Source organism: Oncorhynchus kisutch, linkage group LG5 (assembly GCF_002021735.2).
Source record: "Oncorhynchus kisutch isolate 150728-3 linkage group LG5, Okis_V2, whole genome shotgun sequence".
NCBI classification, from domain to species: Eukaryota; Metazoa; Chordata; class Actinopteri; order Salmoniformes; family Salmonidae; genus Oncorhynchus; species Oncorhynchus kisutch.
The window spans coordinates 66,662,434-66,674,358 of NC_034178.2; the positions used below are offsets into that span (position 1 = coordinate 66,662,434).

General features: G+C 40.3%; 1 protein-coding gene across 1 annotated transcript; it reads right to left on the minus strand.

Annotated features, from left to right (window-relative positions):
• Positions 1-51: 51 nt before the first annotated feature.
• Positions 52-11,675, minus strand: LOC109891429 (deoxynucleotidyltransferase terminal-interacting protein 1). The gene is made up of 13 exons (XM_020483964.2): positions 11,258-11,675; positions 10,790-10,860; positions 10,076-10,172; positions 6,371-6,469; positions 6,203-6,271; positions 5,519-5,572; positions 5,362-5,423; positions 5,051-5,096; positions 4,737-4,795; positions 4,502-4,562; positions 2,514-2,585; positions 1,394-1,449; positions 52-1,141 (listed from the first exon to the last, which is right to left on the minus strand). The coding sequence occupies exons 1-13, from the start codon at positions 11,333-11,335 to the stop codon at positions 1,027-1,029; spliced, it is 939 nt and encodes a 312-aa protein (XP_020339553.1). The 5' UTR covers positions 11,336-11,675; the 3' UTR covers positions 52-1,026.
• Positions 11,676-11,925: the final 250 nt, after the last annotated feature.

Below are 11,925 nucleotides of genomic sequence, written 5' to 3' on the forward strand. Positions count from 1 at the left end.
CCGTGTTTCTACCCCTAAACGTTCTGACAAACATACTGAATAAATCAGACATAGACAAATCAAAACCTTTATTTCTAAGCGAGTAAGGTTGATTCATATCTTCACGAGAAAAAAAGTATATGGTCTAAAAGTTCATCATGGTCTATATGCCATGAAGTACAATGACATAAAAGCACCTGACATTGTAAAAACATATTACAATATAAAATTGAGAATACAGTTGAAGATGGGAAAAGCACCTGACATTATAGAAACATATTACAATATAAAATTGAGAATACAGTTGAAGATGGGAAAACAAAATGACTGATTTTACAAGAACAGTAACTCTTTATTGAACTCCTTATATTCAATGTGGGCGGAGGCACCACCCCCCTGGCCCCAAGAACCGTTCTATTACCAAGGGGCCATAGGCTGCCAAAGAGCCCCTTTTAACCATCAGAGTACTGTAAGGAGTGTTTGGTTTTTTAATTAAGAAAAAAAAAGGAGGGGGGGCATTTCTTCATCAAATAGAACTGATCAATTACTGACTTGGCTAGTTAAATAAAAGTTACATTTATAATATATATATCTATAAAAATAAACATAAAAAATACAAATCTGTAATGGTATACAATGAGATCCAAAGCCACACGGGCAAAAAAGACATTGGCACTTTTGTACAGTCTCTCGTGATTTGATACGATTGATATATTCATTATTTCCGTGGTTTTCTACGGCTGTATCAGAAATTGACATTTTACATTTGAGTCATTTAGAAGACTCTTACAGAAGGAATTAGGGTTAAGTGTCTTGCTCAAGGGCACATTGACAGATTTCTCACCTAGTCGGCTCAGGGATTCAAACCAGTGACCTTTTGGTTACTGGCCCATTGCTTTTAAACGCTAGGCTACCTGCCGCCCACAAAATGGCACCCTATTCCCTTTAGCACACTACCTATGTCCAGGGCCAACAGGGCTCTGGTCAGCAGTAATGTATTATATAGGCTAGGAAATAGGGTGCCATTTGCCAAGGTAGACTAGGACTCTACTCCTTCCCTGAACTCTGGACCTCCATGGCCTTCTGCATCTTCTCAATCATCCACCCGGGAACTGTGAAAGGCTTCAACTCAACTGGCGTCATTTTCAGGTCAGGGCAATCTCTTTAAAAAACAAACAAAAAAAACAACAGAATCTTAATCTCACCCTGAAAACTGTGTAACCCCCTTTAGGCGTGATTTTAGCCTGGTCGTCCCAGATCTATTTGAGCTGAAGGCTACAGCCAATTTATCTGGGGTGACCAGGCTAGGCATGCCTGGTTTAAGAAGTGAATATCCATCGTAGATACTCCATTCAATGACAGATGAATTCACACTTGTTGAGTAAAATGGGGGCCAACAAAACATCTTCCTTACTTGTAATCATTACTCAGAGAAAGGTCCTGGACATCCTCTTCAATAAGGAGATAGGCCTATAAAATTATAAAATGTTTAGATCATGTTAGATTAGTTCATAGATTTAGCAGAACATACTAGTTAAAAAATAAAAAAAATAAACCATTACCTGGTTGTTCAAATTCTATAATTTCTGCCTAATTTCAGTTTGTAATAAAACAAGCAATTTATAGTGTAAAGGATCATATTACAATCTTTTCAATAATCAAAAATATTGTATTTTAAGATGATGGGCATTCACTCACTGCTCTAGGATGTAGTGAAATAAGGGTCAAGAGGGTTTCAAGAGGGTTTCAAGAGGGTGCTACTAAATTAATGTCTAAACGTAGTTCTTTGCCCTATGCCATTATGAATCAGATTCGAGGCCTCCCGACCGAGTGGCGCAGTGGTCTAAGGCACTGCATCGCAGTGTTTGCGGTGTCACTACAGACCCGGGTTTGATCCCGGGTTTGTATTATAACTTTAATACGCTAGTACTTAACAGTGTTGATTAAATAAGAAGGTAGACTTCACTTAGAAAAACCCCATATTTGTCACACAGGAACCTGTAGCCACTAGCTAGCTTGTCAGTTGACGTTAGAGCCGTTCTGCCCGCGGAGCATTAACAAGGTTGTATTGACGAGCGACCACTTTCACTCTAATCATGCTAAATCATCTGAGTAGATAGTCTAACTTGTGAACCATATACGGTAGAGACATAGGGTCTGGACTATAGTTTTTTTTAATGCAATTCTATATTGAAATGATGTATTTTTTTTTTACATTGAAATAATAATGTTATGGGTGAACACCCTATAGCTGTATGAAGCTGATGTGTACAAAACTGACAGTAAAAAGACACAAAAGCTAAACTTAAGGACGGGAAGCATAGAAATGACCTCTTAGACTTGCTTTCAATGAGAATGACGGATCTATAACTCACATTTCTATGTGAATTTGGTCGGGTCGCCCACAAAAGATCGGTTTCTGCTTTAGCCAACTCTGCATGAAAACTAACATGACAGAGGAGTTTGGCTAAAGCAAGATCTGCGACCAGGCTAGAGATCTGCGACCAGGCTAGAGTTCGAAACAGAGCTCTTACCATCTTTCCACCTGTAGCTCTCATATGCTGTCTCTCTGCCAACCAGTGTTTGTCCTGGGCATCGGCAGCATACTGAAAACACACACAGACACAGTACTTTATTACTTGGCTGTAAGCTTTGTAATGGTTTATGGTAGGGGAGAGGGGATGATCGTCTCACTCACAAGTTGGTTAGCATAATATAGCAGACAGTGAAAAAAAACGTCAAAGCACATGGCCACTCCGGTTCCATATTTACTTTAGACTTTTTTGATTAAAATCTATGTGCTCCTTTAATTCAGTTATTACCTACCAATGTACACATGAAATACAATTTATTTAAACAAATATTGCGTACTTCTAAATCTACAGCTTGTTGTGTAACCATAAGATAAAACATTACAAGGGGTCATCCACCTACAGGTAAATGCCAAATAAAGGAAACACCAACATGAAGTGTCTTAATATGATGTTGAGCCAGAACAGCTTCAATGCACCGTGGCAAAGATGCTACAAGTGTCTAGAACTCTATTGGAGGGATGCGACATCATTCTTCCACAAGATATTCCATCATTTAGTGTTTCATTGAAGGTAGTGGAAAACGCTCCAGAATCTTCCATAAAGTGTTCAGTTGGGTTGACATCTGGTGACAGACGGCCAGGGTATATGGTTTAGATTTTTTTTATGCTCATCAAACAATTCCTTGACCACTCGTGCCCCTGGAAGAGACCACTCCCATCAGAATATAAATTATTCACCATAGCTGATCTCACAGAATGGCTGTGTATTTCTTGGGGTTTACCCTGCCCTCTAAACCATCAGAGCCACCAGAACCTTCATTTCCTCAAGTGTTTCCAAATGTTTGGCTTTCCACTAGACGTCGGAACATTGCTGCGGGGACTTGCTTCCATTCAACTACAAGAACATTAGTGAGGTTGGGTGATTAGGCCTGGCCGGCAGTCGGCGTACCAATTCATTCCAAAGGTGTTCGATGGGGTTGAGGTCAGGGCTCTGTGCAAGCCAGTCAAGTTCGTCCACACCGATCTCGACAAACAATTTCTGTATTGACCTTGCTTTGTGCACGGGGACATTGTCATGCTGAAACAGGAAAGGGCCTTCCCCAAACTGTTGCCACAAAGTTGGAAGCACAGAATTGTCTAGGATGTCATTGTATGCTGTAGCATTAAGATTTCCCGAACCATGAAAAACATCCCCAGACCATTATTCCTCTTCCACCAAACTTGACAGTTGGCACTATACAGTCAGGCAGGTAGCGTTCTCCTGGCATCTGCCAAACCCAGATTTGTCTGTCGGACTGACAGATGGTGAAGCGTGATTCATAACTCCAGAGAATGCATTTCCACTGTTCCAGAGTCGGAAAGGTAGCATCCTATGACAGTGCCACGTTGAAAGTCACTGAGCTCTTCAGTAAGGCCATTATACTGCCAATGTTTATCTGTGGAGATTGCATGGCAACGGGTACGGCTGAAATAGCCGAATCCAGTATTTTGAAGGGGTGTCCACAAACCTTTGCATATATAGTGTATATCGATTTGGATTCTGCATTTAGTGCTTATTAAACATTCCAGATGATGCAGAGCAAATTCATTTATTTTACAACTGTTTGATATACAACCACATGTACATCCTGCATTTATTATTGCCTGACGGAGAGAGCAAGAGAGAGAAAGCGAGAGAGAGCGAGTGAGCAACACAATTAAACCCAACCAAAACATGAGAAAACAAAAAGAAAATCACTTGACATATTGGAAAGAAATAACAATAAAACTGAGCAAACTAGAACCCATATTTATGTTGATTTATTTTCCCTTTTGTACTTTAACTATTTGCGCATAACATGATATCTGCAAAGTTTTTTTTATTTTGAAACTTTTGTGGGTGTAATGTTTACTGTTCATTTTTGTTTATTATCTACTTCACTTGCTTTGGCAATGTTTACATATGTTTCCCATTCCAATAAAGCTCTTAAATTGAATTGAGAGAGTTACCTTGAAGAGGTCAGCATGTTTGATGTAAATCCTTCCTCTGGTGCCACCCATTCCTAAAGCCCTACAATTAAGCAGGGATTTCAGGTTTCATTAGGAACATAAGATAAAAACAACGAAGACCAAGACAGTTGGTGGACCACGCTCCCATGTAACTCAATTTAATTCTTAATTATTTTTTTGTGCGTGTGAGTCATTATGAAACATTGTTAATACTCAACTTCTAATTTCCACTTACTTATTTGCTCTGGACCCAAGAACAAATGTGCTCCTTTCATTCAGTCTGGAAGGGTCCCACTGTAGAATGTGAAAACATTGTATTTTATAGGGAAAATGTATCATACTCAAATCCATGGAACAGAATGTTAAAAAAATAAAATAAAATAAAAAGTCTAATTACTATTCACCCAAAAAGGACAGTTTGTGATCTTTAAAGATGCTAGAATGCATGAGGGAAACTTGTTAGAAGTATATGGTATAATTGATAAATGACTATTGCAGTCAGCCATTACCATATAACTAATTAATAGAAGCAATAACATAAACACTTACCTTAGGTCCCTCACGCTTTACGGACTCCGATGTCTTGGGCTTAGGCCTACAGAACATGCATATGGATCACAGCATTTTACATCATACAGGTTTGAATATTCACGTTAATCTAGATTTCCATTGAAGAAATATGCGATGACGAAGTTGTATTTCACCTTTATTTAACTAGACTAAGTAGCATCACTTGCATGTGAATTAGAGTTTGAGCATTCATGCAGCAGTGATTTTACATGTAGGTTTTGACAATGAAAACAACTGCTCACTGACAGCAAGGTAAAAACACGTGTTGTCGAACAGGAGTGCATACTCACACATTACTATACATAGTAGGCTTGAAAGTGGACCCGACAGGAGCTGTCATGCGCCCTTTCCGCTGGGAGAAAGACATTGCCATATTGTCAGTTATTCTGCATTTAGGGTTTTTTATTTTTTGATGAAGGTTTATTCTACAAGGGCAGACTAGTTTACCTTTTTTGGAACAGGGCTGGATCTTTGACTGGACTCATCCTGCAGCTTCACCCGCTGCAAGAAAATAGATATTGTCGCTGAAGTGGAAGAGACAGCGATAGCATTATATCCTTATTTTCCCGCCAAAAACCTCATTCAAGAAGTGGAGGCAATAAGACTAATGCGATGAGGAAAACACTCATTCATACTTCCAGCCGGCATCCTCACTTTTTTATTTGACCTTTTTTTAACTAGGCAAGTCAGTTAAGAACAAATTATTTTTACAAAGACGGCCAAAACCCGGACGACACTGGGCCAATTGTGCGCCGCCCTATGGGACTCCCAATCACGGCAGGTTGTGACACAGCCTGGGCTGAGATGAGATGCAATGCCTTAGACCGTTGCGCCACAACATCCCTTTTTGGAAGCGTAATTCAGTGTCATGTTCACTTAAAATCTGCAACTTCACTTATGATGACAACTACGTTTAAGTTATGAGACTTGGACTCATTCTAGATGAGTGTTTCTGCAATACATCTCACATCCTACCTCCTTCTCAACCGTATTGGAGGAAAAGGGCCAAGGTTCCTAACCTCCCTGCCAATGCACTTTGAGGTAAAGAAAGAGGAATGTGAGGAATTGATGAATGATGGATTGAGAAAGAGCCATCGTGATTTTCACTCAACAAAAAAAATCTTCCTTTACCTTGACTGGAGGCTCAGGGCCGGGTCTTGCCACTGCCGATTTCTCCCCATCTGAGAAGAGCTGTTTGGCCTGACCATGGACAGGAACATTACTCATAGATGTCTCTGTGCATTAACCACAGAATCTAAACACTGACACTTCTTGAAACACATTTAGTTAGCATCTTACATTTTCCAAGCAGTTTCTGCAGGCTTCTCGGATCAGCTGCTCGGTCTGGATGTCCTCTTCGAAGTTCTCCTTCACGTTGCTGGCTGCTTTCTCGAAAAACTGTCGCAAAGAAAGAAAAAAAGATTGCCACCCCTGTTTTCAGTACTCCAGCACCTTACCCGTTTGAGGGTAACAACACTGAGGCTTTTTTGTTTTATGAGATTAGAGAGCACATTGGAAGGGATTATTGACCATTCCTCCATACAGAATCTTTCCACATTCTTGATCTCCTTCGTCTATACTTATGGACTGCGGAGAGCTCTATTTTCATGTCATTTGACCATAGCACTGCCTGGAGTTTGATAAAAGGCATTGGTGCTTGGACTGGAATCGGTGCTATGAGTTTGGGTTTGGAAGCATACGCAGAAAAGTACCTCATACTTATGGTAAAATATGGTGGTGGGTCTTGTACGTTATGGGGCTATTTTACTTCCACTGGGCTTTTGTTAACGTCAGAACAGCATCATTAACGTTACCAAGTACCAGGACATTTTAGATCCAAAACCTGGTTACCTCTAACAGGTGGCTGAGGAGGGTGCTAAAGTATTGAAAACAGAGGTGCCAATAATGAGGGTGCTGGTGTATTGAAAACACGGGTGCAAAAATGAGGAGAGTGCTAGAGTATTGTAAACAAGGGTGTCAATCATTTTGACTCCTATCTTTTTTAGATGTGTTTATTACGTTTCCAAACAAAATATATTCCTTGTTAGTATAAAATAATATATTTTCCCCATTTTTTGGAGCACATATATCTCAGTATTCTTCTTTTCCTCATCTTGAGGAATAATTGCCAATAATTATGGACCTGACTGTACGTATGTATATATGTATGTACAGTACCAGTCAAAAGTTTGGACACACCTATTCATTCAAGGGTTTTTCTTTATGTTTACTATTTTCTACATCAAAACTATGAAATAACACATGGAAAAGTGTAGTAACAAAAAAAAGTATTAAACAAATCAACATACATTTTCTATTTGAGATTCTTCAAAATAGGCACCCTTTGCCATGAGAACTTTGCACACTCTTGGCATTCTCTCAACCAGTTTCATGAGGTAGTCACCTGGAATGCATTTCAATTAACAGGTGTGCCTTGTTAAAAGTTCATTTGCGTTATTTCTCTCCTTCTTAATGCGTTTGAGCCAATCAGTTGTGTTGCGACAAGATAGGGGTGGTCTCAGAGGTGTGGACTCGAGTCAGACTCGAGTCACAAATATGATGAATTACAACTCGACTTTGACTTTAACACCAATGACTCGTGACTTGACTTGTACTTGAGCCTCATGACTCGACCTGACTTGAAACCCTCCTCAAGCCCAAATGTAAAAAATTATGCTAATAAAAAAAAAGTGTGCAGCGCATTAACTCTTAATTTAACAGATTACAGTTTGAATCGGACAGCAGCCAATCAAATTGTGCCAGCTGAGAAAAAAATGTGCGTGGCAGTGCAGAGGAACATCGGCAGTGAATTCAGATGGAGGCATTGGAAAGATACTCAATGATTATTTTCGGATATAAAGTCATATCAACAAAAAAATGGATTGCAACTTGCAAAACACACGGGAAGAAAATTACAGACGGAGGCGCAACAATTTCCAACTTTGTTCGACATTTGAAGCTGCACAAAGAACGGTAAGTCGTGGCTAATATAGCCAACAGCTATATAATTTATATCTTTACTAGTGTAGCATGTAGGCTAACGTAACGTTAAATCAATGAGCCTCCACACAGTCAGTCAGTGCGGGAACATGATCATTGCACCCAAGATTGAGCTACAACTGGCTAGGCAGTTGGTAGCCTAAATCCTGCCTGCTGTTCCTAAAACCATTGACACATGTTAGCCTACCGTAACCACACAAAGAGAGAGTGTGTGTGTGTTAAGGATGGGCGATTGTGTACAAGCCTACATCGCCAGATTGCACCCCATAGCGATCCTCGATAGTCAATCACTAATTGGGGGGGGGGGTCTTTCATGGCTACCCATGTATTTCCATGGAAATATAAAGTTTATTTGCTAAGTAATAAACGCATAGATATTTTTAAAAGCATTCATGATTTGCGTAAATGTAATATGCTGACTTACTTGTTAAAAATATGAAATGGTATTACATTTGGTGAAGAGCACATTATGACTGGTTGAGGACTCGAAACTCAAAGTTTAGGACTTGAGACTTGACTTGGGACTTGAGTGGTAAAGACTTGAGACTTACTTGTGACTTGTAAAACAATGACTTGTCCCACCTCTGGGTGTTATATGGAAGATGGTATTTTACCAAATAGGGTTAAGTCCATATTATGGCAAGAACAGCTCAAATAAGCAAAGAGAAACAACAGTCCATTATTACTTTAAGACATGAACGTCAGTCAATCCGGAAAATGTCAAGAAATTTGAAAGTTTCTTCAAGCACAGTCACAAAAACCATCAAGCACTATGATGAAACTGGCTCTCATGAGGACCGCCACAAGAAAGGAAGACCCAGAGTTACCTCTGCTGCATAGAAAACAATACTAAAAGACACCAATAGGAAGAAGAGGCTTGCTTGGGTCCAGGAACATGAGCAATGGACATTAGACTGGTGGAAATCTGTCCTTTGGTCTGATGAGTCCAAATTGTAGATTTTTTTGTTCCAACCGCTGTGTCTTTGTGAGACGCAGAGGAGGGGAAAGGATGACCTCCGTATGTGTTGTTCCCACCGTGAAGCATGGAGGAGGAGGTGTGATGGTGCTTTGCCGGTGACACGGTCAGTGATTTATTTAGAATTCAAGGCACACTTAACCAGCATGTCTACCACAGCATTCTGCAGCGATACGCCATCCCATCTGATTTGCGCTTAGTGGGACTATCATTTGTTTTTCCAACAGGACAATGACCCAAAACACCACCTCCAGGCTGTGTAAGGGCTATTTGACCAAGAAGGAGAGTGATGGAGTGCTGCATCAGATGACCTGGCCTCCACAATCACCCGACCTCAACCTAATTGAGATGGTTTGGGATGAGTTGGACCACAGAGTGAAGGAAAAGCAGAAACTCATTCAAGAATGTTGGAAAAGCATTCCTCATGAAGCTGGTTGAAAGAATACCAAGAGTGTGCAAAGCTGTCATCAAGGCAAAAGGGTGGCTACTAAATCTATTTTGATTTGTTTAACACTTTTTTTGGTTACTACATGATTCCATGTGTGTTATTTCATCGTTTTGATGTCTTCACTATTACTCTACAATGTAGTAAAGATAAAGAAAAACCCTTGAACAAGTAGGTTGAAGGGGGGCCTTTCCCCCTCAGAAATGTTTGGGAACTTGCAGGTGCCTTGGTGGTAACATCTCACAGCAATAACTGGCAAATCTGGTGCAGTCCATGAGGAGGAGATGCACTGCAGTACTTAATGCAGCTGGTGGCCACACCAGATACTGACTGTTACTTTGATTTTGATCCCCCCCCCCCCCCCCCCCTTTGTTCAGGGAAACATTCATCCATTTCTGTTAGTCACACATCTGTGGAACTTGTTCAGTTTATGTCTCAGTTTTTGAATCTTGTTATGTTCATAAATATTTAAACATGTTAAGTTTGCTGAAAATAAACACAGTTGACAGTGAGGACGTTTCTTTTTTTGCTGAGTTTATAAGCACCCCCCCAAAAAAAATGTATGTATATACAGCAGACTCACCTTCATGTATTTTCTGAAGACTCCCATAATGTCCTCATTGAAGCTGGGCTGTAGAACTGTTCGCAAGAGGTCCATGGATATAACAGGGTCTGTGTAGCTAGATGCACAATGACACTACCAGCTATAGCACACCTTTCGTAAAATCGGTCTGGAAAGTCACTCAACAAAACACATCGTCATCACAGTTTCTGCTCTATCTTACCATGACAATATTACACATACAAAACCAAATATTGTGTATCAAAGAGATTCTCCTGTACTTTGTTTACTTATTAGCCAGTAGTAGTAGTTCTAAAAGTAGAGCTTGTGCTCCCCGAAAATTGCGTACTGTCACATTATGTTCACCACTTCATTGCGCTCTCTCGCTCTGCTGTTAGTGCATCATGTGCCTCTTGCTAGTTGTCACTCATATGGCGAGGGGCTGATTGCTCATTGGTTGAAATCGATGTGGGGGAAAAATACTGCAGTACATCTTCCAGAAAAACAGTCGCTTTTAAAACTTGGGCTTTCATGGCTAATTAAGGTAAGACAGTAATTATGCTCATAGATGATGCATGTATGAACTACACATTGACCCATCCAGCTCAAAGCGGGAGGTTTAAATAAAATACAAAGTAATTGCCAAAGTTTAGGAGCATGTCTTTAAAAGCAGACTAACAATACTCAAATGTGTTTTTGTTGGTGTACTATCCCTTTAACAGGGAGTCAACTTACCTCATGGTCATCTGTGAGCGTCTGCCCCGGCGGTAGACCTGTCTGTGCTTTATCATGATGTTCCATGGATTCTGGAAGAAGAGGCCAAAGGATGCACAGAGTCATTGAATGTCACCTGAGTCATCATCCCATTCCCATCACATGAATTAGGGTGTGTTGACAACTACTTTTCCACATACCCCTATGTTAAGTGACATTTGAAATGTTAGTTAGATATACATTTTAATGACAACTATAACTTGCTGAACTTGTCGACTAGCTGATAGTTAAAACGACAATCGCTATCGATCCACCTCATCGAATCACTTCCAGGCACGATCGGAATGAGCTCGAGCGGTCAATCTACGAAATGTCACATTTAGTTGTTCACATTGTTTCTCGTAACATAGTTATGTAACGTTAACTGTGTAGGAATCACACTTAGTAACGGTAATAATTTTGCAATTTTAATGCATGCTCAGAGCTCACCATAGTTTGTATGGGCGGCTGTTCAACAGCATCTTGTTGAAGCCAGTCCCTCCGTCCCTCACCTCGATGGGCACCCATTTGGCAACAGCCCTTCTGGTATCTGGCTGGATGGAGTGTGATTGATCCACGAGGACGGTAAAAGCTTGAGACGGCGACCAGGACAACTATTTTTGATCCCTTTTGACGAGGTTGTTACAGAAGTGTGCAATGCTCAAATTGGGCTTATACGTAATTGTCTGATTCTTTTTATTATTTCAATAGGCAAAAATGATCCAAATGCTGATTTAAATGCGCGCTGGAAAATTACTTCCGAGTATTTTTTTACAGAATATTCTAGCATTCAAAAGAAACCATTATCCTCTTTTCTAACCACACTGTTGTTTTAAAGAGCCAGGGTGTTTTTCAAGAAACCAAAGCGAACTCTTTACCGCCATCTATTGCACGGGAGGTACAAAAATGTATTTAGCGCACGCGTAAAAGCTACGAAGGCGTGTCCGTGCGACGAAGGGTTTGAACCATTGCAGCCACCATATTTGTAGGGGCTTTCAGAAGCAACTCATGACCATCAGCGTTTGGGAAAAAAAATGACTATTGCGCTCTATCACCTGTTTCGTCTTTTAACATTTAGGTTGTAGTGACCAGCATTGCAGTATACATTTTTATTTCAC

Excerpts from the sequence above, each read along its gene's own strand:
- LOC109891429 (XM_020483964.2), bottom strand. The coding sequence starts at position 11,335 with ATGGGTGCCCATCGAGGTGAGGGACGGAGGGACTGGCTTCAACAAGAT. Across the intron at positions 6,470-10,075 it reads TCTTCAGAAAATACATGAAG|TTTTTCGAGAAAGCAGCCAG; the intron begins GTGAGTCTGCTG and ends TCTTTGCGACAG. Across the intron at positions 5,097-5,361 it reads CCTACTATGTATAGTAATGT|GCCTAAGCCCAAGACATCGG; the intron begins GTGAGTATGCAC and ends CATGTTCTGTAG.